At 46.7% G+C, this 26,990-nt stretch overlaps 7 protein-coding genes across 7 annotated transcripts; 3 read left to right on the top strand and 4 right to left on the bottom strand.

The window, feature by feature from the left end:
• The first annotated feature begins 452 nt into the window (after nucleotides 1-452).
• BDCG_01527 (uncharacterized protein) lies at nucleotides 453-3,978 on the top strand. The gene has a single exon (XM_045417038.1). It carries the CDS (start codon nucleotides 1,791-1,793, stop codon nucleotides 3,105-3,107), a length of 1,317 nt encoding a protein of 438 aa, XP_045273966.1. The 5' UTR covers nucleotides 453-1,790; the 3' UTR covers nucleotides 3,108-3,978.
• Nucleotides 3,979-5,052: 1,074 nt separating this feature from the next.
• On the bottom strand, nucleotides 5,053-8,866 carry BDCG_01528 (protein mesA). The gene is made up of 4 exons (XM_045417039.1): nucleotides 8,694-8,866; nucleotides 7,834-8,584; nucleotides 7,713-7,773; nucleotides 5,053-7,645 (listed from the first exon to the last, which is right to left on the bottom strand). The coding sequence occupies exons 2-4, from the start codon at nucleotides 8,484-8,486 to the stop codon at nucleotides 5,999-6,001; spliced, it is 2,361 nt and encodes a 786-aa protein (XP_045273967.1). The 5' UTR covers nucleotides 8,487-8,584; nucleotides 8,694-8,866; the 3' UTR covers nucleotides 5,053-5,998.
• A 121-nt stretch (nucleotides 8,867-8,987) lies between these two features.
• BDCG_01529 (calmodulin) lies at nucleotides 8,988-10,515 on the top strand. The gene is made up of 3 exons (XM_045417040.1): nucleotides 8,988-9,176; nucleotides 9,248-9,719; nucleotides 9,814-10,515. Exons 1-3 carry the CDS (start codon nucleotides 9,174-9,176, stop codon nucleotides 10,254-10,256), a joined length of 918 nt encoding a protein of 305 aa, XP_045273968.1. The 5' UTR covers nucleotides 8,988-9,173; the 3' UTR covers nucleotides 10,257-10,515.
• Nucleotides 10,516-10,664: 149 nt separating this feature from the next.
• Nucleotides 10,665-12,938, top strand: BDCG_01530 (cell cycle arrest protein BUB2). The gene is made up of 3 exons (XM_045417041.1): nucleotides 10,665-11,425; nucleotides 11,493-12,259; nucleotides 12,367-12,938. Exons 1-3 carry the CDS (start codon nucleotides 10,907-10,909, stop codon nucleotides 12,488-12,490), a joined length of 1,410 nt encoding a protein of 469 aa, XP_045273969.1. The 5' UTR covers nucleotides 10,665-10,906; the 3' UTR covers nucleotides 12,491-12,938.
• On the bottom strand, nucleotides 12,787-15,389 carry BDCG_01531 (MYND domain-containing protein). The gene has a single exon (XM_045417042.1). The coding sequence runs from the start codon at nucleotides 15,084-15,086 to the stop codon at nucleotides 13,149-13,151; it is 1,938 nt and encodes a 645-aa protein (XP_045273970.1). The 5' UTR covers nucleotides 15,087-15,389; the 3' UTR covers nucleotides 12,787-13,148.
• Nucleotides 15,390-16,693: 1,304 nt separating this feature from the next.
• Nucleotides 16,694-21,406, bottom strand: BDCG_01532 (WD repeat-containing protein). The gene is made up of 5 exons (XM_045417043.1): nucleotides 20,690-21,406; nucleotides 17,831-20,565; nucleotides 17,483-17,760; nucleotides 17,171-17,290; nucleotides 16,694-17,076 (listed from the first exon to the last, which is right to left on the bottom strand). Exons 1-5 carry the CDS (start codon nucleotides 20,845-20,847, stop codon nucleotides 17,068-17,070), a joined length of 3,300 nt encoding a protein of 1,099 aa, XP_045273971.1. The 5' UTR covers nucleotides 20,848-21,406; the 3' UTR covers nucleotides 16,694-17,067.
• Nucleotides 21,407-22,547: 1,141 nt separating this feature from the next.
• BDCG_01533 (uncharacterized protein) lies at nucleotides 22,548-24,883 on the bottom strand (the record flags this gene model as incomplete). The annotated part of the gene is made up of 2 exons (XM_045417044.1): nucleotides 22,548-24,665; nucleotides 24,794-24,883. 2 exons carry the CDS (start codon nucleotides 24,881-24,883, stop codon nucleotides 22,548-22,550), a joined length of 2,208 nt encoding a protein of 735 aa, XP_045273972.1.
• Nucleotides 24,884-26,990: the final 2,107 nt, after the last annotated feature.

The raw sequence follows: 26,990 nt of genomic DNA on the forward strand, positions 1-26,990 counted from the left end.
TCCATGGATGTGTGCGATGTCTGGACCTAGGTAGGCAGCCCTCAGCATGTGTAAATATAATTAATGCCTTGGAGTACATATGTACCCCAGCAACGGCTTGAAGTTGTTGATGTCGACAATTAATAATAATGGTGGAACCTTGGAATGGTTGCACTGCCAAAAAACCAGCCCAGCCATTCGCAGCTCAACCCTTGCAACAACATCCCCTTGGAACAGTGAATAGTTTGATTCTCAACCATCCCTCGAGTCTTATAGGGAGATGAATCGCAAATATCCACAGAGGGACTCTGTGCTGGCGTTCCAATAGCGTGCGGATACAGCTGGCGCTCTGCACGAAATCCTTCCAACCAGTGATGGGTTCCTCCGAACCTCCACTTAGTAACTGAAGAACTTTCCTCTCTCGCTTTGGCCAGCCTCCCTAAATATGTAACTACCTGGATGATGATGGATAACTGAAGGCTGACGGTCTCCTCTCCGAATCCTGATGGCCAAGACATAGGGGACGGACGTGGACACTATTGGCCTAAGTGCGCCATAGAATCATTTCGCGTAACAAGCCACAAATCACCCCTTGCGGCAAGTCTATGTCCAAGGGCCTTTGAATAAGGCTCAAAAAATAATCATCCAGCGCACAATGCTAATTAAGCATGTGTACACTTCCTTGTGGTTCTGTGAGTGCTCGGAGGAGTGAAACCCAGCTTACTCTGCACAAACTACGGAGTATGCATTTCGCAGCGGCTTGGATCATGGATCCTTCCAGCGCCATGTGTATACATGTACTCTAGTTAACTACAGAGTACGGAGTAGCTGTACTCTGGATTTGAACCACGAATAACTACAAAACTACACCAGAATTCTTGAGCTTGTCGGGTTGGGACTCTGAGCTTTCTCACATCATCTCAAGCCCAGAAATACCCGATGTAATCTTCAAATTCGATCAAGGGTCTGGTCTCCCTCTCCCATAAGCCTAAATTTTGCCCAGCGCCGGACGACCAAGGATTGTTTAATAATAGACACATCATCCAACGTGATAGTTAACTAGTCCAATCGCAAACCCTAAAAGACACAGGGGGGGATGGATCCAGGTTCCAACTAACCACTCACTCTGCAACTGGGCAGTAGTGGCCATGGCCATGGAGCAATCTGTCGAAGAATCTGTCCATGCACATGGAGATTCGCCCTTATGATGGGATGGATCCCTGGGGTCAGTCGCTTGGCTTGCGGCTGAGTTGGGCTCTCGACCTGCTGAGGCTATTCATCTCCAGATCTATTATAATATTAACTAACAGTTGCCTTTGACATCGCACTTTAGCACCCACCGAGTTCCAGACCATCACAGGCCCCCGCCGTTTAATTGCTCTTGCTGGGCGTTGACGTTTAACCGCTGCCAAACAAAAATCCCTCCGACGTTTCTTTATCAAACGCCGTGGGGCCTCTTTGTTTTGTTCTCTCCGTGCGCTGCAAGGCCGACAAGTCAAGACCCTCAACCTGGCCCACGCTCAATTCTTCTTGTTCCTTTCTTGGGGCCGCTCACAGCAGGAGACACCACGGATGTCTGCGTTTTCCTTTCGCGGGCTCAACTCACAGATGTGATGCAAGTCAATCTCCTCTCGTGCTGTTGATTTGAAGCCCGTTCTACTTCGCGCCACCACCACATTCATTGAAATTCCCACTCTTTATATCCTGCATGAATGCTCTCTCCATATGCGCGGTTGACATCTCAATCCATCTAGCCTTGAAGAGCATTCCCACAATCGTGGTTTTTTGAATTATCTTTCTCCACCTTGTTTATGTCTTTGCTGCGGCGACGGCAGAGACTCAGACCTAGCTGGCGGTGTCCAATGCGAGCATCAACGCTTGCTTCTACTTGTACTCTCTCAATGTCACTTTGGACCTGTTTTCTGCTGGTCTTCCTGTGGTTGCCCTTAGCATCGGCCACGCTACCAGCTGCTCCAGCCGTTGCTGCCCTTCCTAGCGTTATTAGTCGGATCCATTATTTGTTGATCGCAAATAACAACCCTGGAGGTGATCTAGGGAAGATCGTCGTCGATCCACATTCGCCATCCCTCCTGGCACAAGCACACGTAGATGTTCCTCTACAACGACGAAGCTCAGTTGCAGATAGAGCAGTGGATGAAAGCAATGACAAGGACGACAAGACAACTTCAACGACCACCACTAATTATCCGATAAAAACGAAAACTCCATCCCCTTCATCGGAGACGACCGGAGACTCTTCTTCAACTTCTTCCCCCTCAGGAGCGGCGACTTCCAAACCAACCGAAATAGGCTCACCTACTGAGAAGACTAAATCCCCAACCCCAACCGAATCGGATAATAAACCTCTCCCAAGCCCCTTCGACAGTAACCTAGGATCTAATTTTACAAACCCCGCCTGCGAAGGCTTTTTCCACAGCTTCCTCGGCAACACTTCCTTCCAGGACTGTCTCCCCGTTTCCCTCCTCCTCCAATCATCGCTCTCGTTCTTCGAAGCCTCGCGCTCCGTCGTCCGCCTTACCCGCACCCTCGATGCCGCCTGCTCCATACCCCGGGACTCCTGCAGTGCGCTCATGAGCGACCTAGCCACCAAGCTCACCTCCAAGGAGAACTGCGGCGACGACCTCAAACGTGAGCAACCGATCGTCATCCAGGCACACAACGGCCTCCGTTCCTATGGAACAGTCCGTTACGCTACATGCCTTAAAAACCCAGACACGGACAATTACTGCTTCTCCGACTCCATTTCCAACGCCACTAATCCGTCCAATGCGTTTATCTACTATCTGCCCCTGGGTATGCCATTACCCGGGTCCAGCCGGCCAACCTGCAACAAGTGTCTGCAGGCGACAATGCAATCCTTCTCGAACGCGGCGACGACCGATAATCAACCCATCTCTAGGACCTATCTCTCGGCCGCCAATCAGATTAATATTGAATGCGGACCGTCATTCGTGGTCGCGGCTGTGAAGCTTGGGTCGGAGAATGGTGCCAGTGCGACCACGCGGCTGATGCAGGGGTCTTCGTTGTTTGGGTTCAATTTGATAGGGGGGATGGCTTATATACTGCTCTTCTGTGTTGGGATGCCGCTTCTTGGTAATATTCTATGATAATGTGACTTTGTTATTTTTCTTCTTCTTCTTCTTCTTCTCATATTTGTATAGTTCAATATTTGAACTTTTCAATTCTAATTTTATACACATTCTTTTCCCCAACTACTTGGGACATGACTGCATTGCTATTGGGTGCTATTGAGGGATAACTTGCTTTTTCCATTGTATATATTTAAATTTACCATTGTTCCAGGGAGATTTTATTAGTATTACTTACACCCCCCACATTCCACATCTTTTGCAATATATATTCTAGAGGCCGCCCACCCCAACAACCTGATGTGATCCAATATAGAGACCCACCTCCCTTTCGCCATATCTCCTGGATCAAGATGCTCTCTTTACGGAATAATCGGAGAACGGTGAGTGGGCCGCGAGCTCCATTAATGGATCCCTGCTTAAATACATGGCTTGCTGTCAACGGTTACACCGCACCCACCATATATGTATTCATATTGTCGAGCACAACATGCCTGCCGCCGAAATCGCATGTTACTATTATTCAATATGTAATGTTATCTCCCCCTTGTGCATCCATTCTACATTCACGCAGCAGTTACTTCCCCCCCAAAACTCTTCGTTGTGTACATGTATATGTAATCACTAGTAGGGAGGTAGGGTAGAAGAAAAGGGGAAGGGTTGGTGTCGTTGTCCTCGGCCTGTTCTGCGGGGGCGATATGCACTGCACACAGCGATTAAATTTACCGCATAGCGCGCGACGTAGTCATCTTCCGAATATAGCTATAACCTCTCAATCTCCGGCTCCTGCTTCTTTTCTCGCATCATATTATAAACGAAACAAGCCCCCGGGCATATTAAAATTTCAGTAAACCCTCCCTTTTGTGTCAAAACAGAAGAAGGTAGTGCAAATTGGTACATAAGTCAAAGGGGGAAGCTGTCTGTCTGGAGTCTTCCTTCAACTCTCCAACTAAAACATCATATATATATGTATTAATTGTATTACAAACTCCAAGCTTCAAAATTCACCTACCAATTCACTCACTCCCCCCACACCACGTACCTATCAACTGGTACCTCTTAGCGCTTGAAGGCTTTTAGGGGGGAGGCAAGAGTGCCATCCAATATATTCTCGAAAATTCCCTCCACCAAAAGCCTGAAGAGACTCAGTATATATCACAACCACTTTTTACCTCTCCCCCCCAAAGCGCCAGACAGCTGCTGACTACGCGGGAACGTATGATGCAAACGTTTTGTAGCTCGGAACTCTTTCAATGTAGAAGCAGATCTGACACGTTTCTCGAAGTACACATGAATTCGAGAGCTGGATGAGTTAACGCTAATTGGCGTCGAAAGTGATGATGATGGTGATGGTGAACCGGATATAAAAACGGCGCCCACACATCGACGTCGTACCTGACACCGTTTTCCAAGGTATAAGGGTGACACACACCGGCAAAATCCCAAGGAGGAAAGGAGGCTGGAGATGGCGCGGAATAAATTCGACTGGCGTGTGGGGGCGCTCGTATTTGGCGTTAGATTTCACTCATAGATTGTTGAAGCAGAACAGATGTTCGACCTGCTGCTGGCCCGACCAAATGGTGAAAGAAATTAAATCGCCAAAAACTCGCGCTTCGCAGATGGGGGGACTTGAGTAGCCCTGAGAAATATACTCCGTAAACTCTAGCAAATTTAATGTCGAAGACGCCAATGACACAAGTTCAATGCCAACGAATATAGGGATATAAAATTTACAAATGATTTGCTTTGAGTGTTCTCACCTTCGAAAATGATGTGAGGAAAAACTTCAACAAATGCAGTGGGCAAGTCTTTTGGCTGGAATATTATTGTATAGTCGAGTACGCACATCAGCTCATCCATTATAGACACTGACTGAGCCTGGGCGCACTTGGAGTATACGCAGCTTCAGACAGCGTATTATCACGTCCCACTTGGAGTCATAAGAGACTAGATGAATACTGGGCCCTGGTCATCCCTCTGCAAGCGTTCTCTTTTGCTAATAGGGGTAGTCTGCGCGAATGTTCCAATGAGGTTGAGATCATGTAACCGCAGGCTTCGCTGTGCCACGTATATTGTTGTAGAAAGCCTAAGATGGTCAAGATAAACAGAGGCAAATCGGCGCAATCAAGCGCGCTTGATTGTTTTTCTCGATATCGATCGTACCGTGCCGCATTCAGAGTTGAACTTGAGAAACAATGAAGATGAAAATAACAGAATCTTCCAATATTGTTTATTACCAGAGACAGAGAATCTGTTAATGAATATATGAATGGATTTTCAGCAGTTAAGAGATGTGGAAGAAGAATCCAGAGCTGCTTGTGCTTGCTTCTACATGTGTAGTTAACAGTAGCTGCCTGTGCAGAAAGAAGGTGTAGCCTATAACATGTCCCCCTTGCAGTATGCCCTAAGATCAAAGGTTGTTATTTCAAACATTTTATCCGCAAATCGAAACATGGGTGGGGCCAATAAACAAAAATACAAATCGCAACATTCAATTGGATGATCGAATAGACGAATAGATGCATGGGAACTGGAATAACATTGGTTCTTAAGGTTTATGTATGGTAGATGCGAAATAGGAGGGTCATGGCTAATTGCTGTATATATATGGATTATATATATATGAACATTAGATAGCATGGAGTGAGGGTGTGGCAGGATTATCATGTTGAACTCAAAGGGCAAGATGTAGTTGTCATTACAAGCAACAGAAAAAAAATATTGGACATTAGCAGGGAAGGATTATAGAAGAGTGAAATAAAAAAGGAGACTGAGATGGTATGTGGAGCGCTAATCAACAAGGGCATTCATGGAATAAAAGTGCATGTTTCATACGCAGCTTGTATCGGAGTAACAGTAAGTATGGGTATGTGGACACTTTGTCCTAACAATAAGAGAAAAAAACATGTCTAGCTTCTCCTGGCCCATCCCGACCCGGACGAATCGTTCTGTAGATCTCCATTGGGGCTGCCTTTTTCTGACTCTTTCTCTCTTTTTAATCTAAAATAAGCAAGTTTTGTGAACCGGCTTAGCTGTGTCCAAAAATGACGGCCGGCTTCGTGCGCAGAAATACGGTCTAAAAGGCTGATAACAGCTTCTCGTACAGTAGGATTGGGGTGGAAAAGGCCCATGGAGATGTAAAACAGGCCTGCCTGACTTTCCGGCGTTACAGTCAGAAGCTGGCATATGGAATTATAGTCTTGACAAACCTGGGAGAGGGCAAGATAAATCTGTGCTGAATCGGCGTGGCTTAGTTTAAGGGACCGCAGCCTATCATGATGATGATGAATGTCGATGGATTGAACAGGCCTCCCCGTCAGATAGAGTGCTGCAGTATCCTGGATGAAGTAGTAATATGAACGAGTGTTCCTCCAGCCTTCGATTCGAGATACCCAGGCAGTCAGCTCACGCTGTTTGGTAACATCGTCGGGCCATACATAGCCATGCCCGCGCAGAGATTCGTAAGTCCCAAGCTGGCCACCTGGTCGACCGTCCACGGAACCCTCCCCAGGGGCCATGACATAAAGTGCGGTTGCCCCGTATACGGTTTGCTCAAAAGTGGCAGAAATCCGGGTAAATTTAGTGATATAAGCCCGCCACTTTGCGCGGATTGCTCCTTCTCCGTGTCGCGATGCAACACTTCGAAGGATGTCATCCATAAAAAGCGAATCGCCAGTTAGGTCACTTAGCGAAGACGCGGAATTGAGTACTGATGGCTGCGGGGTTAAATTTTGCTGTTGGAAATATAGAGACCCTTCTGTAACCGGAGCTGGTTCAATACGACTGCTTATCTTCATACGGCCACTCGGGAGATCGCATAGAAGATCCCACCACTCGTGATGGTTGGCAAAAGCTGGGTTGGTCACACCGGCCACAAATCCGGGGACTTTCAAGAGTTCATCGATTTTAGTCAGATCGGTGTAAGGGAACGCATGCCGCGTAAAACCGCGGAGAATGCCTCCCGATGCCAAAGAACATGCGGCAAGAACAGCTTCAGCAACCTCTCCAGACGGCCGATTGTGACCCAAAAATATAACGCGTTTTTGAGTAAGCAAAGCATTGACCAAGACAATAATAGGATGCGTGTATGCCCCACTGCTGGTAAGGTGAGGGTGCAACCCAAACGGCTGAGGTGAACTGGCGTGGGGAGCAGAAAATATCTGTATGAGTTTTATGAGAGAGAAGTCGCCGACAGTTTCCGGCGAAATAGCTGATGGAACTTTGACTGGGATTGCAATATCGTTATAAATAATTTTGGACTCAAATTCATGGGTATCTCTGGGCAGGGTGTATTTCGGAGACGGAGAGGAGTGCTTTTGGGGGGATCCCTCGCTGTCATGAAGGAACCGTTCATCCTCCAATCTTTGCTTAATCATCTGCTCGAATTTCTCAATGAACATATCCTTCGAGTCACTAGCCTGTAGGATATGCCGTTCAAGGTAGGTAAATCTGGGTAACAATGAAAGATCCATTGCATTTAGCGAGTTATACAAGGCGGCCAGTGTTTCTGGGAAGGGGGATTTAAAATAATCTTCCAATGCTAGTAGGAGTAAAGGCTATATGGACCAATTAATAAGCTAGGAAAGATCAGCGGAAAGTGGTGTGTTGCATTGTATCACAAACCTTATAGATATGAAGAAAAGAATGCCGTGTACATATGGCCATAGCTTTAACAACAGCTCCCCTAGAACGGTATCAGAATCACATATAATGAACTAAAGATAGATGGAGCCATATCACGTACCGTTTTACTGATGTATCTTGTTTCGTGTTGACAAGATTTAATACATACATAAGCGGTGGGCCTTCCCCATTCTCGTCGTCCTCTTCATCTTCATCAACCACAGATGCCTCAGAACTGTCGTCGTTCAGACCCTCATTTTCTTGACTAATATTATTATATTCGGTCTGTTGGCCTGCAGTGGGTTCCACATATTCATTCTCTTCCTCCGACCCAGCATCCTTGTGAAGGAAAAATATGGTCCAATCTTGACTGCGAACATGTGTTTGATCTGGCAACATGAGTTCCGCTAACATGTGTTCATCTCCGCTGATCGCACTGGGATATTGATGCTCCATAATGGGGCCACGGTCGACATGGAAGGAGGCGACAAGTATATACTCGACGTGTAGCTCTGGAGAGTCTAGAGGGTACTGGGATTTTAGTCTGCGTTGCTTCGCCTGGAAGCTGGTATACGATTTGGTAGATAGCGGGCGGGAGGACGAGAATGAGCTGTTTGGGGATCGTCGACGCAGAGAAGTCTGCGAAGAGAGTTTTCGAGGGACATTGCCAGAGGATTGGCTTGAGGAAGCAGCGGACGTTGGGATAGACGCAAAGGAAGTCCGTCTCTCACGAGACGAGCCGTTTGTACCAGGGCGATGGGAGATAGCACTCATGATTGGAATGAATAGAGAAGAGTATAGCGCCGTCCAGTGGGGAGGGCAGTCGCATATTTATTCACGTCTTGACGATGCATGAGGGTTTAAAATAATGGCTTCGCGATCACGTTAGCGGGTATTTATTTAACGTAAATATTATGACGGGAAGTGCCTGGGGTTTAGAAGAAACGTTCAGGGGCAGCTGGGCAAAAGTTAATAACGCACCACCGTTTCTATCCACTTGAAGAACAATTCGATCAAACCATGGCTCTGCAAACGCTATAATTGATAAAACGAAATACAGAGAGAAGGTCGTACTCCATGATCCAGCAGAATTCCATGAGCCACCAGGAGGAGAGGAATAAGCCGCGAGTCTGACTTCTCTCCTGGACTTTTCGCTATGTTCCGCAGAGTGCACGTGCCATCAAGCCTTACCTGAGTACCCGGGACCGGATTATCTGTATCCGGGTGCGGGGGAAATGGAGGATAAACTTTAATCCGAGTGTTTACTTCTTTCCGGTTTTGGATGGCTTTGGCAGGCAAGGGATGGCAACGGCAGCTACAACCCAATATTCGATATTAAAAGACTTAACAAGTTTTGGTTGACAAACATAGAGAAGGATTGAATTTGAATACTATAATACTACAATACTATATCTGAATGTCCTAGTTCGAAGAACATAGTCATCATCATCATCATCAATCATGGTATGTTACCCGCTTAGTTAGTTCGTCCTGCTTTTTCCCTCTCCGCTAAATGCCATCTCTCTACATCCTAGGTCACACCTAACACAACCCCCTACAAACCCTCCCCTCTTTCCTTCGGCTCTCCTCGTACTTCTCCCTTTCGGCGTCCCTCCGTTGCTGCTCCTAACACGGGCATTCGTCCCAATACACCGGGAAGCCCTGGCAGCAAAGGGCCAACAACGCCTGTCCAGTCCCCGAGCAAACTAAAGCAGTCGCACATTGCAGAGGATGGATCCGTCTTCTCAGATAGTCAGATATCACCTTTAGATTCAGTGCGCAGAGAAATCACATCGTCACCAACTAGGGCATCCCACAGACAAAATGAGAGCACATCTTCAATGATGGGATCGAAGTTGCCAGAGAGATCAGTTGCGAACGGTGACACACTGAGCAGATTACCACAAGCCCAACTACGTGAAATGAGAGAGGCGTTTCAAGTTCTAGATCGCGATAACGACGGGAAGGTCAATAGAGAGGATGTTGCTGATATTCTACTGAACTTAGGTAGTAATTACCTTACCACATTATTTATCCAGCCCCGTGTTTTATTAATGCCGTCCATGAGCATTTCTCACATAAAGTGTTTCTTGATGTTTAGGACAAGACTCCTCCTCCGCAGCTACTTCTCTCTATTTTCCTTCCGGAGGGCCACAGACGCTTAATCTACACACGTATCTAAACTCGATTGCGAACCTGCTCGCCCCTCTTTCGTCTCCACAGGAACTCCTCAACGCCTTCGCGGCTTTTGACGAAGATGACAGCGGCCAGATAGATATGGATGAGCTTCGCGATGCCCTCCTTAATACAAGCCCCGACGCAGACGAGATTCCCCTGACAGAAAGAGAAGTCAGAGAAGTAGTTAATGGTTTTACGGGAAGACGGGCGTTTGGAGCGAAAGGAGCAAAACCAGGAGGTTTTGGAGGAGCAGGAAAAAGATCGGAGGTATTTCGTTATCAGGAATTCGTTGAGAGTCTGACTGGCGGTACAGCAATTGCGAGTGGTGTTGGACAGGGGCACGACAACAAAAGGGACAATGAATAATGCCTGACAACATATTATGTACGAAATACCATTTCATGTCATACTTGGATGTGCATAGGCGAATTGGTGTATTTGGGTTGATCGAGTTTCATCATTGTTGTTTGGTTCCTACGCTTTAGGGATTGGACCATATTTTCAGGGTCTTAAGCCCCACTCTATTGTTTGAGAAATAAATAATTGGATGCATGTCTTATCGAAATCTACTCTGTACAGAGCAGAGTAACCATTGCTACATGAACACAGCATATCCAGGCACAGACGATACAGTTTCTCCTTCCCATGGGTAATTCGGTAGGTAGCAACGTAACGATCCCTAACCTTGCTACATCGCGTCGCGTGTATTATTTAAGCACGGCGCCAAGACAAGCGCCAACCACCGATTTTGGCGCCGATTTGAAGTTCCCCACAGCAGCATCGATCAACCAACAACATCAACGCCAGCGATTTTGCCAGGATGAAGGCTGGACAACGAAGCTGCCACGATATACTCCGTACAGCCATTGCAACCGGTGCACTTACAACAACGATAACCACCTCTCCCTTTTAATCAACGCCCACTTTCACCCAGGAACCATGACTTGGCCCGGTTCCTCTCTATTCTGGCATCACTGATTCCATTACTATTCTCGCCGCACTCGCCTCCAGCAAGAATGAGCCCAAAAGGGTTTTCTCAGTTCCAGTTCCCGCCACCTTCGGGTGCTCCACCATCATCCCAGACCACTCGAACCCTCCGTAGATACCAATCGCACCAAAGTCTCTCATCGCATTCCCCAACTTTCCCACCTCAACCCCGCCCACCCCTCCACCGCAATACCGCCAGCCACCGGGAGCGTACAGAAGAAAATGCGGCCTCCCAAAATATGCAACCACATGTGCCAATGACACGTACTCGAGCTCGAACTCGATCGAATAGCGATGTCACCGCTAATAGCCTCGCCGCTTTCCAGCAACAACATCAGCAGTACCACGACCACGAGCATCACCAACCCCAGCCTCATAAGCGACCTACTGGTGGAAGAAAGTCAGGGTCATTGGGACTCCAAGGGAAGCGGTCTGGTTTGGATGCTTTGCTACGGGAAGGCCCGCCGGAAGACAGCATTGCAAGTGGTTTACAGGACCTAAGATATCTTGTTCTGTCCAATAGGGTTGATTCTGACAGCGATGGAATGGTATGATATTTTCATGTCATTTGAAACACTCAATCATGTAGCTCACTAGTTGACCTCATTGCCTCAGTCCCCGAATCGCATTTACCTTTGGCTAGCCCTTCTTAACGTTGCACCTCTGCCAACGGATGAATATCTTTCGCTTGTCCATCGAGGACGTTCTCCGGCATATACAAAAATCCGCAATGATACTTTCCGCACTTTAGCTACAGACCCTCTTTTCAAGCGCCGTGTCACAGAGGCGAGTTTGATTCGCCTGCTCAATGCCGTTGCCTGGAAAATCCACGACTCGAAAGAAGAAACCGCAAAACTCTCTTCCTTATACCAACAATCATGTCATCCCAGAAACCCCTCACCAGAGCCCTCGCCGTCCACAACAGACGGTTTCTCCTCCGCCCCTTGTAACACCCCTTCTACAACTTCACATGCAACCTCTGAATCCGCAATCTACGTACAAGGAATGAATGTCCTCTGCGCCCCATTTTTATACGCTTCCAGGAGTGAAGTAGAAGCATTTGCTCTTTTTCATTATTTTGTCACCCGAGAATGTCCTGGGTATGTTAGAGGCACTATGGACGGGGTACATAAAGGACTTAAGCTTGTGGATAGATGTTTGGAGGTCGTCGAACCCAAACTAGCAAACCACCTGTTTAGGAAGGGAATGTATGCTGAATTGTATGCATTCCCCTCTGTTCTCACGCTATGTGCCTGCACTCCGCCGCTGCCTGAGGTCTTGCACCTCTGGGATTTCCTTTTCGCTTACGGACCGCATCTAAATATTCTGTGCATTGTTGCTCAGCTAATTAGGTTGCGGGATACAATTTTGGCAAGTCCAAGGTATGTCTGGGGATCCAGCGAACCAAAATTTCTGGATTGATTACTTGTTATCTCCCCTTCCCTTTAACTATATACATGTTTCATTTGCTGACATTTTGGTTTTATAGTCCAAACAAAATTCTACGGTCGCTTCCTGCACTAGATGCCAAAGAAATCATTGCTCTTACTGTCTTGATCGTACGAAAAATTCCTGACAACCTGTACGAGGAACTTGTTACTCATGCTCAATAAACTCTCCCACCTATTAGAACGACTTTTCTTTCTGATTGTTTTCCTCGTTTTCGTTCTTCCATTCCCTCGATCTATTTTTTTGATTCCTCCATCCAAAGGGGTTCTATTGATATTTTACTACTTATCTTTGGTCCCCATTTCTTGGCCATTTGGACCACCCAAATGCCTCAACATTGCTTATTTGATGGTTATTTTCACTTATCTCCTCAATAAGTTTTTTAGCCTTGTGTCCTGTTGTCTTTGCCTAGTTTTACACAAGGCTCGGGAATTTAGTAGCCCGGATGGCTTGATACAAGAGAAGTATTTTCTTTGTTTTGTTTGAGTGGATGAAGAAAACGAATATATGTGTATATTAGATTCCATAATGCTGCTGATGATTATTATGAAAATATAATGAGAAAGATGGGCGGGGGTTATTTAGCTATCAATATCAGTTTCTCTCACTGAATTTTAATTTTTTGTGTAATCGATAGTTAACTCATTGGACAAGATATAATCCTAGTATGCAAGGTAGCGGATTAAATGTAAGATCCATTCTAAGCTCAGGATGAGGAACAGCCGCAGCAAAGCTAGGAAAGGGGCGGGGAGGGGGGGAAAATATAAAGACGAGGTATCCGAGGAAAATAATATTTTTTTCAATCCTCTAATAGACCCTCCCTCACCTTTCGTCCGGGTCTATCTGTTTCTCCTCCCACAGACACCTTTCACATCGACAGGCACCCCCCAACGCTCCCATGGCCCACTCCCTTCTCTCCTTTACCCCCAAGCCCACATCACAGTAATGATTCAAAATCTCCTCCCCACGCTTAATCCCCGTCCACTTCTCATCCCCCGCATCCCCGCCCTTCCTCCCACCCCACTTAAACCTCTCATCCTCCCGCCTAACCGTGAACGTAATCTCCCCACCCCACTCCCAACGGACGTTAGGATCACACGAATGGTTCGCCAAACACCAGAGTGGGTGTACAGCAGAGACCTCCGGCCCGCCATCCCATGTCGATAAGCGGCCAGACGCCGTGCCGCGGAATTTGGCGTAGAGAGTGTTTAGCACCCAGGTGTCGTACGTGGGCAAGGTGGCGAAGGGATCCAGACCCATTTCCTCGAGGATGCGGGTGGGTTGGAGGATTGATAGATGGAAGGAGAAGGGAAGGGTTGCGGAAGGGGGTTGGAGGTTGGCGGTGTTGTTATTGTTACTTGACGCTGAGACTGCCGTTGGAGGAAGCATGCCGTCGTCCAGCGGGTGGAAATCGCCCCAGATATACTTCACCTCTGGTAGGTCTAATGGATGTATGCCCTGCGTAGCAGCCATGGCAATGGCGCGGCCTAACAATAGCAGGTAGAGGTAATCAGCTTTATCTTTGGGATCCTGTATGTCCTTTCCAATGGACTCAAGACCCTCCTGTCCGCACTCGGCCGCGTGGTAGACTTCCTGAGCGAGATCGTGACATTCCTGGCTGCAGAAGATGGTATCTTCGCAATCTCCGCAGGCGACAGAGGAATTAGCCGCAGAGAGATAGGGGATCGGTCCGTTGCAGGCATCACATAGGCTATCATGTAGACGATTCGTGGCAGTTAGGAGGGAGGATTCGTGCAGGAATGTCTCGCCGGGGGCGATGTCTTCGGTAGCTACGAGGCCAAGTTGGATGGAGGTCTCTTCTTCCTGTTCTTCCTGTTTACTCGATGGATCCCCACCAACTGTGTTGTGGTACAATGCAGGGAGCGCGACAGCGCGCACTTCGCACTTGGGCGCTATTTTCTTGAGTCTTTCATTAAGAAGTTGCAGAGTTTCAGGCGCGCTGCGATCTGGCTCGTGTGTATTCCATGGATAGAGAACTCTCCTTGCGTATCCTTGTGCATCAAGGTCAGCAGGTTGGAGTCTGGCCAGCAGCCCCTCGTCCGTTCCTTGGTCTTGATTGTCAGCGGAACCTCCACGCCCTTCCTTCTGCTGCCGCGATCGCTGGCGATCTACAAACGAGCGCTTTATGATAGAGAGTTGTTCTTCGAACACACTGAGGCTTGATTTAAGCTCCGAGTCCGGGAGGTCCATGGCCTGAACGCAGAAGTTATATGCGTCTCTCATGCAGCCGCACTGAACGAGACTTTGGACGAGCAATATGTACACATGTCGTATATTTTCCCTATATTCGTCTTGAGAAATGGATTCGAAGCCCTCTTCTTCATCTCCATCTTCGTCTTCTTCCATATGCCCGTCATCATCTGCATCATCGTCGTAATTCTCGGGCCCGCCATGATCACTTCCACCGCGAATACTTATGGCGGCAACACCATCCACAAGCCCAGAAGAACCCATTAACTCCATGGCATCCAGCCCCACCTTTTTACGAGCCCTATACTCGCTAGAGTCCGGATCAATCACCGCCTCAAACAGCGCCAGCGCGCGATATGCATCCGCCGCTGCGAGGTCGGGATACCCAAGCTTCGAATGTATGATCCCGCGCTGAAGATGGCGGATGGGATTATGAGGATCCACATAAAGCAAAGCCGTGGCATCCTCTCGCTGCATAAGGAGAGTTAAGCTAGGGCTTTTGCTATCATTCAGGTTGTTATGCCCGTTGCACTTGGTTTTGGCCGCCATATTGCACAGTTGGATCCTGTTTCACGAACAGCAGAGGGACAGAAGAGCTGAAGATGTTGCAGAACTGGACATCTCCTAGTTACTGGGTATTTTCAGGGAAATAGAAGGAAAAGGAAGATCAGCTCCTGTCCGTTCTTAAAAGCAGTAGCCGTTCTCTTTCTTGTTTTGGTGGATATATCTACACTGGCGAACCCCTCAGCTTATACGCCAACAAGCCTATCTCAATGTTGGCATAATCCACTAGTTGCCGATATCGTAAGACAATCATTAACTCCTCATTAAGAACTCCAGGATGGATGCAATCACCTTTTCTGGGAGGGGAATTTTTCAATATCATGTGACCTGTAAACCCTAAAACATACAGAAATAGTTATCTCAGCGGGCTCAGACCTCTGGCTCGGTTTGAACGGGTTGCAGCATTATTATTAACTAGTTAATCCGGCATGACACTAACCTACTTTTGATACAAGTCATGTGCTCAGAGCAATCCTCGCCAGAGGATCTGAGAAGAAATGATTCCATCTTCAATGAAGATTTCTGAGATTTACAAGGATTTTTCAGATTCTTTAACTTTGACTTTCTATTACTATATATCCATATATCTTTGAGATTTGAAAATCACCTTAGCTTATAGCTAAAGAGAAGAAGAATAGAAATATTTCTTTAATATTTCAAAAAAATCTATATTTAAGATAGATGTATACTCTTGAAAATGATCATATTTTTTGATCTCAGAATTTCTAAGAGCTTTTTTTTGTATGAGAAATTGAATCAAAATTCCTGTGTTCAAAAACACACTGGTCAACTTTGAGATGATACTTCTATTCTAAGAACTTGAGATATGAATATAAAAATCAGATACATCGCGAGAACATTGTTATTCTAAGGTTTCAAGGTGATACAGAAATGATGAATCTATGAAGTTGAGTTGGAATTCTCTTCCATACTCAGGGTACTGAGTAAATCCTTCCTGTGTTACTAACAATCAGAAACTGTTTCTTCTGTAGGCTACTGGGGCAAAAGAGCTCAATCACCACCAGCGCCTGCTGGTAGAAGGGCCGACCAACCGCGGGACCCCCAACACCCCCCCTCGGACCAGCTACCACAGAGTACAGTACTTCCCCTCAGTGGCTCTCTTCAGTGGCCTCCCCACAATGGCTCCTTTTAATAATGGACTGGACCACTCAGTCCTAGGGCTCATGGGACTTCTAGGGCACACTCCTGGGATGTCTCTTGGCACTGTTAAAATGTTCAAGGGTATTTGTTAGGAATTTTTAAGTCCATTCTGGGATTGAACCCATGCATGTTGACCACAGCGGGGCTCACGCTCAACGGTCTCATAACCTGTAGGCTACTGGGGCAAAAGAGCTCAATCACCACCAGCGCCTGCTGGTAGAAGGGCCGACCAACCGCGGGACCCCCAACATCTTCTCAGACACTTTGCAAGATATCATCACTCACATGACCTGATTTTACTATTTGGGTTAGCTTATTGCTTATTTGAGATTAGCTCATGACATAATCATCAATCCAGTGTTAAAACAGCAATGATATCTGGAGAAGCGTCTGAGCTTGCTGAGATAACAGAAATAGAATTGTTCTGTGATCGTTTATCAAGGGCCCTCTCTAATATTCTAAGGTTTATTTGACACGTTCATAAAAACAGCTTAGTAGTATTTAGACTATAGGTTAAATATAAGAATAAGCATGTTAAATATCTGAGGTTTGTAGTATTTTAATTCCTCCTTACTTCTCTCCACTCATTTCTTGTTCCACACAGCATCAACATACTATCCTTGCTGGCTGATTTTAGTAACCGAGACGAAAGAACTTTTAAGTGTCGTGATTTTCGTAATTATATGAGCATTGAAAGGTATACAGATATCGCGGTGCGAAATTTGCAGTAATCAAATAAGTGAAGGCATCGACTCCCCCTGGCTTCCATGCTGAAAGGAATAGACAGCGACATGACGAAACGGATTCACATAACCTAATGGTGCAAACAGTCAACAACTACGTCGCTTATTTTACAAACAGATTACTGTAGGAAAGGAATGACCAGTTTAAAAAATGCCCGTACTTACATTGCAATTCTCATCCAAGATGATGGTACCCCCTTCGCCCCCTTCTGTGCTTGCTTCTATGGTGCCTCGGACAACGTGTCTTTCTCTCAGCGTGGCTGCCAGGCGCGCTAGCATACCTCTCTATATAGCACAAGACATAAGTAAGTATTAGAAAAAGACCCCAAGGATGCCAAAGAGCCAAGGAAGGAAATGGGCACCGAGTACAAGCGTGATTTAACGGAACTACTGTTTCTTTCTTTATGAAAACCACGAGTTCCATTCAGAGAATGATACTCTCGTTCTGTACTCGGTGAGCGATTGAATCCCACGTACCGTGATGAAAGCTTCGTTCATCCCCCCTTGCCGGTTGATGTCATTTTGACTCATTATCTGGTAGCTGTCGTGCATGCACTTTCGACTTTTGAGCCCAATGTCTCGACGGTCAGTTTGGTTTCCTCCGAGGTGATTTTCAGAAACGATATTGGCGCTCGCGTCCGGGTCCGCAATGTTAATCCCTAGGCGGGCATTGTGCTGAGCTCGAATGTCCGGAGAAAATATCTTGATGGTTCGATCGATCCCAGAGACCGCGAGGGTTGGTTCGTACGGGTGGCCTATAGAATTCCAAGTAAGTTGCCTGAGGTTTGTACTAGAAAGATATTTGGATTGAGTTAAAAATCTTACCTTGAACCACGTTGACAACATCACTATCTCCCTCCAAAATATTAACCAAATCCGAGGTCTTCCGGTCCCAGATAAATACATGCCCGGAATCACTGCCACTGACTACATATTCGTCGTCCAATCCAAAATAATTCACATCTTTGATCGTTTTGACATTGCAATGTCCCCGATAAACATTTACATGCGATGAACAGGGGACGTTACTTTCAACGGCATTCCGTCGATTGCCACCCCGGATAAACAAACGGCCAGCGGACCCGCCAAACTCGCCACTATCATCAGAGTCGAGAGCGTGGCCGTCGTCATCTGAATCTGAGAGGTAATCATGAGCGTCGTCCGAACCCTCATCATCTGTTCCGGAGTCATCTTCCTCATTGGAATCATCATCTGTCTGGTGTTGTTCCAGCGAGCCGGCTACTGGTGACTCTTGGCCACGTGGAGGTTGGTCACTCATAGCAGTTTCCGCTTCCCGCTGCTCCCTGCTACTCTCTCGATGCGTAGAAGTTACTAGTCTAACCTCCTCGATCTGCTCCTCTTCCTCGTCAGGATCGATGTCCTCCTGTATTCTTTCCCTTTGATCGTCATCTTCATCCTCCTCCTCCACAGTAGTTCGAATACCACCAAAGGCACGGTTAACAAATTCAAAGTTGACACCCTCGCCCACATCCATAAGTATTCCTCTGCCCACCTTAAGGCCCCAGAATCTAAAGGACGCACGGCGGTCCAAAGCTTGTAAATTCGGCCGTCCCTCACTTCCCTCACCATCCTCTTCTTCCATAGAAGCAGCAGCGCTTCCAGAAAGGTCGACTAGAGACAATTTAACAGATTCCGCAAATGCGTTAACAGCAGCTAGTTGTGAGCCGAACAAGACGCGAGATGAATCGTGCTCAAATCTCGACGCATCCACATTTTTGATGGCATCATCACCTGCCAGATTTCGGAGGTATGGAATTAATATAGTTTCGATAGAATCGTCGCCAGCGTCTTCAGGTATGGGGAATCTGTCACTATCATGGCGACGGGCACGATTCCATTTGAAACCCTGCAACATAGCCTGTCGTCCGCCCTCGAGCCAGAGGAGAATGGCTTTTAGGAAATCGTATCCAAATTGGGAGGAAGGATCTATCATTCCGTTTTCCGTTGGGGCGGGTACAATTTGGCGGAATAATTCCAGCTGAGGACTATCCGAATCCGAAGGTGTTTGAAGCCGACCTCCGAGTACTCTGGCTAGCGTACCCGACGCTTGTACAAAGCGCCGGGAGGTTTCACGGTTCCTCCGCAGTGCCTGCTGGAATATAACATCATCATGGGATGGGTTGAGAGGATATCTCCATGTTCTGATGACTTCGTCCATTTCAGATAGGCATGTCGCAGCATGTCCTAAGGTAGAAATAAAGGAGGCCGTGTATGGTGTCAATTCGGACTCAGCAGCCACTCTTATGGATGAATCAACCGAAAAGAGGAGCTTTCGGATTTCAACGAGAGTCTTTGCGATTTTTAAGCTTAATTTTTGGGCCTCGTTGAGGACTGACTCCCGTGCTCTTTCTATCAGATCGGAAGGGGCGTCAGGTATACCACCTGGGAGGGAATCGAGTGGAATATCCTCTGACCGGCCATTGCCATATCGGACTCTGAAGGACATATCTTCATCTTCTTGGATACTGCCAGACCTTCGCCGTAGGTTATATCTATTACTACTCGCCCTGGATGCGGGGTTGGCATTCTCTCGCTTCCGCTTTCGGGTCCTACCCTTCTTTGTCTTGTTAGTACGAGTGCCATCTTGAATGGTCGGCTCCTCAGGCTTCTTGGCATCCCTAGCATCAGGGCTGCGCATAATATCGAAGCTATAGATGTGATCCCCGGACCAGCTGACCACTATTTCATTAGGATTGGCATCGCTTATCTTGCATGCTGTGATATGACCGTTATCTCTAGCTCTGACTCGTTTCTGACCGTTTGGGGCGAACCGTCGGACACATCTGGTTGCCTGACCCATCGCGTCGTCATCAGAACTCCCAGGTACAGGCGATAGACTTCCCATCTGGCCTCGTTCAGCAAGGAAGTCACGCCCCAGCATTCGCCTGTCATGAAGGAAGCAGTGTAAATGGGCTCCTCCGAGGGCTATATATTGAGGCTGGCTCGAAGAACAGGATATACTGTTCAAGTCGATGTGATACCGCTTGTATGATATTAACGGGGGGGGAACATTGGAATCGTCATGGTTAAGGCCCGGCCTATAAGCCATAAAGCCTTGGCCGCCACGAGGCGAAGGATATGCAGAAGACGGCTGCCGTAGATCCCACTGTCGAACTTCACCGTCTTCAGAGCAAGTGAGGAACAGATAGGGCGAGGACTCGGTGACGATACGTTTCACTCGGTCAGCATGGGATCTATAGACACGAGCATTCGTGTTCGCCTCTGTGAGGTACCACATCCCATTAAAAAAGTTATTGAACCGACGGCCTCTAGGGGGGGAGGCAAATTCCGATGCCGCAGATGTTCGACCCGAGTGCTCAATGTCAAAAACACGAACTTCCGAATCGCCTGCACACGAGACAAGTGTCCGATCATTGGAGTGTGGCATAAATTTTACAGAAAAAATGTTCGCGGAATGTCCAGTTTGTATGGTAGTATTGAGGAAGAAGGGTGCGGTGGATGAATCAGGCTGATAGGAGTAAATATTCAAGTGCTGATCGTCGGAGCCAGAGGCCAGGAGTTTCCCGGAAGTAGACCAACTAGAGGCATATAAGTTCAGCTTATATTCTGTTTAAGAGATCCATACGTAGAGATGGGTAGTCATCCACCCATCTATCCACAGAGCTCCAAGCTTCGAGAATCTAGCTAATAGGCATACTATACCTTAAGGCATTAACGCAACCAGTATGACCACCCAGTTCATTCACAATATCCATATCATCTATCCAAATTTTATCTCCATAGATTCCCGAGATACTCGAGTAGGGCGTATAGTCCCCAAGCTCACGCCTAAGGAGGCGCTTTTCCAAAACCGACTTCATGTTGCAAGATCAAGCCAACACAGCCCGCAACGAGTTAGGAGAAAGCTTTTCAGTTTCCAAGCATTATCAGTACAGAGATCACGCCTCCCGGGATTGACACAACACGGATATGTCAGATTCGTCAAGGTATATTTGTCACAATCGTCGGGCTTGGGTTTTCGGTGGCGGCAGCTGCGGATTTCTTGAGGTTGACGAGGCTTTTTGTTCGTGGGTTTATGGCTAGAGCGAAACTTAAGTACGATGACTTTAAGCTTCTGGTCAAATGAATACAATGCTCGCAAAGTTCCCCTTGTTAGGGATGAAGTTCTGGGAGCTATCGATCGTCAAGCGGAGTTGTTGAAGTGGAAAAAAAGGATGAACAAGCGACCAAGGACACAGTCACATAAAAATACGTTGGAAGTTTGGGGGAATCCAATATTACACTTTCACAAAAGTAGCGGTTGTCTTCGATGTCGACAGGAAGATTGCAGCCCAAGGGGCGTCCTGAGGTTCTTATCAGTCAGTCCCGTCCGTCTTCTTCCTCTTGCGATTGATTCCAGGTCTGGTCTGTCTGCTGCTGCTTGACCCCACTCTCCCGCCCTTGGGGCTTAAGCCCGCGGCATCATCGACAACATCACGTGATTGGCTGCTTATGACATCAGTATCCAAGACCCTATGGAAGTTACTACGCTTGTCGTCGAGTTTGGGTCTGATAACAGCCTGTGTCTATAGTAGGGATGTATGTACAATTGGATGTAAAAGCACTTTTCCCTTGCTATGTGCGGATCAGACGAATGGCCGCCGGAGTCCCCCAATATACAACTTCACCGCCACTGTCTCTCAGGTTGAGAGGCATCGTGGCTTACCTTTGGGGGTAATATACCTGCCCTTCTTTGGATAGTAAACCTATTGATATAGCCTTACGCCCATCCATCCTATTACTCTATTGTCCCCTTTCAGCTCTTCGCTTCCAGCATTTGTCATGTATATGCCATCTCCACCACCCCAGAGATATCGGAAGCATTCAGATGGCTATAATCAGTATATGTCAATCGCCGTCAGAAGCAGCCTACTGATGGGATTTGTCCTCTCCTTTTCCTTGCTTCGCTTCTATCAACCTAAGAATTCAAGACTAGGTTTACGATTCTCTTGTGGCCGGCAAGTCGGTTTCCCCCTCCCCACCTGGACAGTCCAGTGTAGCCATTATTTCTTTTACCTAGCCACTCTAGGAAAAAGTAGAAAGAAAGGGGGAAAAAATCGAAAAGCGGAAAAATTGATCCAGTGCAGTTTGGAGACCCGCAAAGGATGGGAATACGAGAAGTAGGTAACTTGCATGTTTGCGTAGGGTTAGTGACAGAGTTTCCATGGGGGCGAAGGTAACTTTCTCAGTTACTCCCAAACCAGCCCCGGGCTTGTGTGTAGATCTCCCGCACCCTCAAAAAAACATCCAGCGCTTCGGGGGAAAAATGAGTTGTATCATGACATATCATTAATTAACTTATATATTAGTTCGTGGGAAGTATAGAAATAAAATAAAATCACTCTTGCCTGCGCCAATCATCGTCAAAAGGGATATGAGATCAAGTCACGTTCAATCATCATCCATAACATTACTCTTCAAGGGAAAAAAAACGATAAGAAATAACAATAAAGAAAAGGAAAGCATGACAATGCTCACTGTTCAATTCAGCGCCGCAAGAGAAAGCATGGGTGTGTTCAACTCACCCAACAACCCAAACCGGCCGTCTCGCTTCCTTTCCACCACTAGCAATAGTAGTAGTAGCAACACCACCACCAGAATCCAACCGATCAACCGCACCCCGAACCCACAGCCTCTCCAACTTCCCAACATCCGCCTCAACCGCACTCATAACCTCCAACTCGTCAATCATCGACGCCAATAGCATCTTATGCCCCCGTACAGCGCGAACCAGCGCTGACGATGGCGGACATCCATCACCACCTTCGCTATGCATACTCACATCCGAATCGACACCTTTGGCTTGTTGTCCGTCCGCCATACGTCCGTTAACAACATCAACATCAACGTCAAGACAATCCAGCTCTCTAGCGCAGAGTTCCAACTTCACGCCCAGCGCAGCGACTTCTTCCTTCCACTTGAAGCCAAGGGAGTCTATGAATTCGTACTCGCAGCTGCTTTTGGAATTATCATTATCATTATTGTTATTGCTGCCCTGGTCTGCGTCATCATCGTCGCCGTATTTGTTAAGAGCTGGTTCTTGGGACCGGGCCGGATTCTGGCTTCCGGTCCTGCCCTGTCTCACCCTCGCCACGTGTTCGAACCATTTCTCAAAGGTGCGGACGCAGGAGATATATCTGCCCCCGTGCATATCCGTAAGAGTTGCAACATCCTGTATCACGCGCGACAATACCTGGATTTGCTGCGAGAAGTCGTAGGGACTGCTGCTGCTGCTATAATTATAATTATAATTATAATTATTATTCCTGGTGCTTCTGCTCGTATGTGTCTTGTTATCTGCCGCGAGTTTGTTAAGGGCGAGGTTGTTGATATGACGCTGTGCTGCTTGCTCCTGAGCAAGCAGCGTGCGGTACTTGGACACCACTGATTTGTGCTGTTTGTGGAGTTGTTGCTCAGCACTGGATTCCCATTCTCGTCTAGCGAGTATAGAGTCGGCGTGGAGGAGATGGAGCTGAAGGAGTTCCACTTGTAAGGCTGCTATGTGTGGATGGATCGGTGTCGATGGCTCATTTCCAGTTCCGGTCGCAGTTGCAGTTGCGGTTGCGGTTGTAGGGGATGTCAAGGCAGGAGGGATAGGCGGCTTCGTTTTCGGCCCCTTTTTAGGACTGAAATGTTGCTGGAAAGTAGAGAATTGCGGCTTGTTCACTTTGAATGGAGTGGGGCTTGTGCTGCCCTCGCCCTGTTTCACACCTGCATAAGCATAACCCTTCGTCAAGCCTACAAGATGACTTTGGTGTCGCGAATGATTCGCAGTGGTGGTCACTCTCGACGTAATGGGTTGCCTTAATGATGCGGACCTCTCCAATCGTGTTGCATTTGCTGGTTGAGGCCTCGGGGCGTCCGGTTTAGGCCTGTGCCCTGATCCAGGTCTCTCAGGTCTCTCAATGCGCTGTGTAGGTTTACTTTGATGTCTCGATCCCTGTGTGATTGTGCTTGAAGAGCGAGGCCTTTGAGCTTTTGTCAGAATATGTCCGCTTTGCGGTCTCGACAGTTGCGAGCTGGTCGTGCTGGACGACTCTGGTCTTTCGGAGCCGGGGGGAGGTCCATCCAGAGGTTTCGATGCATCCAATTTGGGTGCATTCGCTGATCCCGGTCGTTCCAACCGGCTCATACCTGCAGCTTGGGCGCGTGTAGGACTGGTCGCCGGTCTGGATAGCTTTGACGGCGACAACGGAGGAGGTGGCTGACCATGGTCTGGTGCTGGAGCGGAGGTTTCAACATGTCGCGCTAATACAGGTGACTTGGGCGCTGGGGCCTGAGCTTCTTGAGTATGGGCATCTCGTAGCCGTTGTAATTGACTATCCTGCAGCTGCAGCTGCGATCTGCCCGAAAGAACGCCCCCTGCACCGCCCTTTTGCCAACTGCTACGCTGTGGCAAGAGACTGCGACGACGAGCTGCACGGGTACCGTCACCACCATTGCCACCATTACCTCTAGAGTTTGTCTGTGCTGTTGTGGTCGTGGCTGGCTGAGGAAGACCCGAGGTTGGCTGGTTATGGGAAGACAGATTTGAGCTCCGGGTTGGTGCGGATGTCAATGCCGACGAAGATGTTGTGGCAGTGGACGATACAGTGTTTGAACGGGGTTTTGTTGGTCGGGGGCTCTCAATTTCGGGGATCTGTGCTATGTGCATACGTAGGTTAGAGAAGGGATGCCTTGTTTTTCCTTTTTACTTTCTGCACAGTTCACGTATCAATTGCCTTCTTTTTAATTTCACGGGGATGGGTAAAGTTTCGTGTAGCGTACCGTAGCTTCGCGATCCAGATCAGGAGGAGGCTTCCGTTGCTGGCCGATGCGAGGTTCACGGAGGGAGAGTCTCCGCGTAGGGATTGGCATTGTTTCAAACCACTGGTTCAACAGTGGCATATATCATGGGAGAGAGATTGGCTACGTCCCCGAGCAGCTGTGGTCGAGGATAATGGCATTGACTTTGTCTGGGAAAGGTAAACAAAACTTAACTACATGTAGGAGGTGATTGTCGGGCTTGGCATAAATATGGCAATTTTAAATAAACCAAAACCATGCCTAGCTAACTAGTTATTTGGTGAACGACATGGAGCCAGCACCAGACCCAGCACAATTGCGGGCTTTGTAAGATGTAACTAATAATATCAAAAATGGAACGAGTGGTGAGGATACGCGAAGAAGACCTCGGCAAATTTTAAAGTACAGGACAATTGGTCTCACTATTTTTGACTGCGACATTGCCTCGCCTGCCAATCCTTAACTAGTTAGTTACCCCAATGAAAGCAAAGCTAGATTTATGTAGGATAGTTGAAGGTTGTATTGATAGATCTATCTACAGGAACATAATATAGTGGTGGGTCACGTGATCTAGTGGGATCGCTAACCGCAACGGCCGTAAGGGCCAACACCCCCCCTCGAGATAACAAGAATCACATACAAAAACACCCAAACCACCAAGATAGTCTGTCAAAACCAAATACAAATGTAAAATTAAACATTTCCAACTTTTATATCTGTAAGACCTAGCAAAATCATGAATTGCACAAATGTCACAGTGTCTAGAGGTTTAGTGAGTTCATCTGCTATCATCTAAGCAGTGAGAATGTATTCTAAATCAATGACTCTCTGATTCAACTGTCAACATAAAAAATGAAAATGTGTGTCAATGTGCTTACTTTGAGCTGTAATGACTGCCATCTTTGTGAGATCTATGACACTCTTATTATCAGTGAGAATCTGTATCAGAGATGTAGTGATAAAGCTGAGCTCAATCATGAGGTTTCAGATTCATATTGCCTTGTGAACTGTCTCACTAAGAGTCACATATTCAGCCTCATTGAAACTTAGAGATATATAAGATTGCTTTGCTGAACATCATGAAATCAGGCTGTCTGTGAGCTTAAAAATGTAGCTGAATGTTGATTTTCTATTATTATTTAAGAGATCAGCTCAATCGGAATCTGAGTAGCTGAAGAGTAGGTAGAAATCATCAGGGAAATCAGAGATAACAGAGAGATCAGTAGAAACAGTAGAAACAGTAGAAATGAACTTCTTATACAGACTGCATTTGTAGAAAATGCTCAGATTCATAATCTCTTTCAAATAATATATAACATGTAACAGAGTCTTTCAATATTGAGATGTTAGATTAATGTTCTGTTGAGTGAGTAGTGAGACAGTGTGAGTGATATCAGAATGTGTTTTGACTGTGAGATATTGCAAATAACTCATATCATATTAATATCACTGAATTGTGAAATCAGTCTCTTTCTCAGATATAGAGAAATCATTAATACAGAATTCATTCTTCATTAATATTCTAATGACAGCTGTATTATCAAGATAGAAATCTTCAACAAGGCATTTGATATATTGATAATATATTAAATCAATTCTCTTGTCTGAATAATTGATCTTCATACTCAAATACTTAATTGACTGATATAGATTCTTAACTTTCAATTTCTCACTGAGTATACTCACTAGTCAATCAGCATTCTCAGAAGCTTCAGATATGATGTTGAGATCATCAATATAGATTATTATATAGAGGTGACATCTGAATATATGATATCAGAGTGCTGAATCATGAGTGCTGACTGTAAATTCAAGATTGCTTAACAGAGCTGTTAAGTAATCATATCAGATCTTCACTGTGAGGTTCAGATTATATAGACTACTCTCAATTATACAGACAAGCATTTTCAGTGAACCTGTCTCAAATTCAGTGAATTGTCTCATATAGACCTTCTTAGTAAGATGTTTATGAAGATATGCTATCACTATATTCACTTGACAGAGTGTTCAACTGTGTAGTACTGCTATTGTAAAAAGAATATGATTAGCAGTATCAGTAATAACAGAAGTGTAGATCTCTTCTCTAGAACTCTTCTTAAGTCAGTTATTACAAATCACTTAATGTGATTTTCTAAGAATATTATCAGAATCAGTATTCAGGTCTGCAGGCCTATCTTTC

The sequence above is a fragment of the Blastomyces dermatitidis genome, assembly GCF_000003525.1.
Source record: "Blastomyces dermatitidis ER-3 genomic scaffold supercont1.2, whole genome shotgun sequence".
NCBI classification, from domain to species: Eukaryota; Fungi; Ascomycota; class Eurotiomycetes; order Onygenales; family Ajellomycetaceae; genus Blastomyces; species Blastomyces dermatitidis.

Coding starts and splice junctions, on each gene's coding strand:
- BDCG_01530 (XM_045417041.1), top strand. CDS start 10,907: ATGAGCCCAAAAGGGTTTTCTCAGTTCCAGTTCCCGCCACCTTCGGGT. Junction 11,426..11,492: donor ATTCTGACAGCGATGGAATG/GTATGATATTTT, acceptor TCATTGCCTCAG/TCCCCGAATCGCATTTACCT. Junction 12,260..12,366: donor ACAATTTTGGCAAGTCCAAG/GTATGTCTGGGG, acceptor TTGGTTTTATAG/TCCAAACAAAATTCTACGGT.
- BDCG_01527 (XM_045417038.1), top strand. CDS start 1,791: ATGTCTTTGCTGCGGCGACGGCAGAGACTCAGACCTAGCTGGCGGTGT.
- BDCG_01531 (XM_045417042.1), bottom strand. CDS start 15,086: ATGGCGGCCAAAACCAAGTGCAACGGGCATAACAACCTGAATGATAGC.
- BDCG_01529 (XM_045417040.1), top strand. Junction 9,720..9,813: donor TGATATTCTACTGAACTTAG/GTAGTAATTACC, acceptor CTTGATGTTTAG/GACAAGACTCCTCCTCCGCA.
- BDCG_01532 (XM_045417043.1), bottom strand. CDS start 20,847: ATGAAGTCGGTTTTGGAAAAGCGCCTCCTTAGGCGTGAGCTTGGGGAC. Junction 20,566..20,689: donor GGTTGCGTTAATGCCTTAAG/GTATAGTATGCC, acceptor ATATGCCTCTAG/TTGGTCTACTTCCGGGAAAC. Junction 17,761..17,830: donor TGTTGTCAACGTGGTTCAAG/GTAAGATTTTTA, acceptor GGAATTCTATAG/GCCACCCGTACGAACCAACC.
- BDCG_01528 (XM_045417039.1), bottom strand. CDS start 8,486: ATGAGTGCTATCTCCCATCGCCCTGGTACAAACGGCTCGTCTCGTGAG. Junction 7,774..7,833: donor CAAGATACATCAGTAAAACG/GTACGTGATATG, acceptor ATACCGTTCTAG/GGGAGCTGTTGTTAAAGCTA. Junction 7,646..7,712: donor CTTTTCTTCATATCTATAAG/GTTTGTGATACA, acceptor TGGTCCATATAG/CCTTTACTCCTACTAGCATT.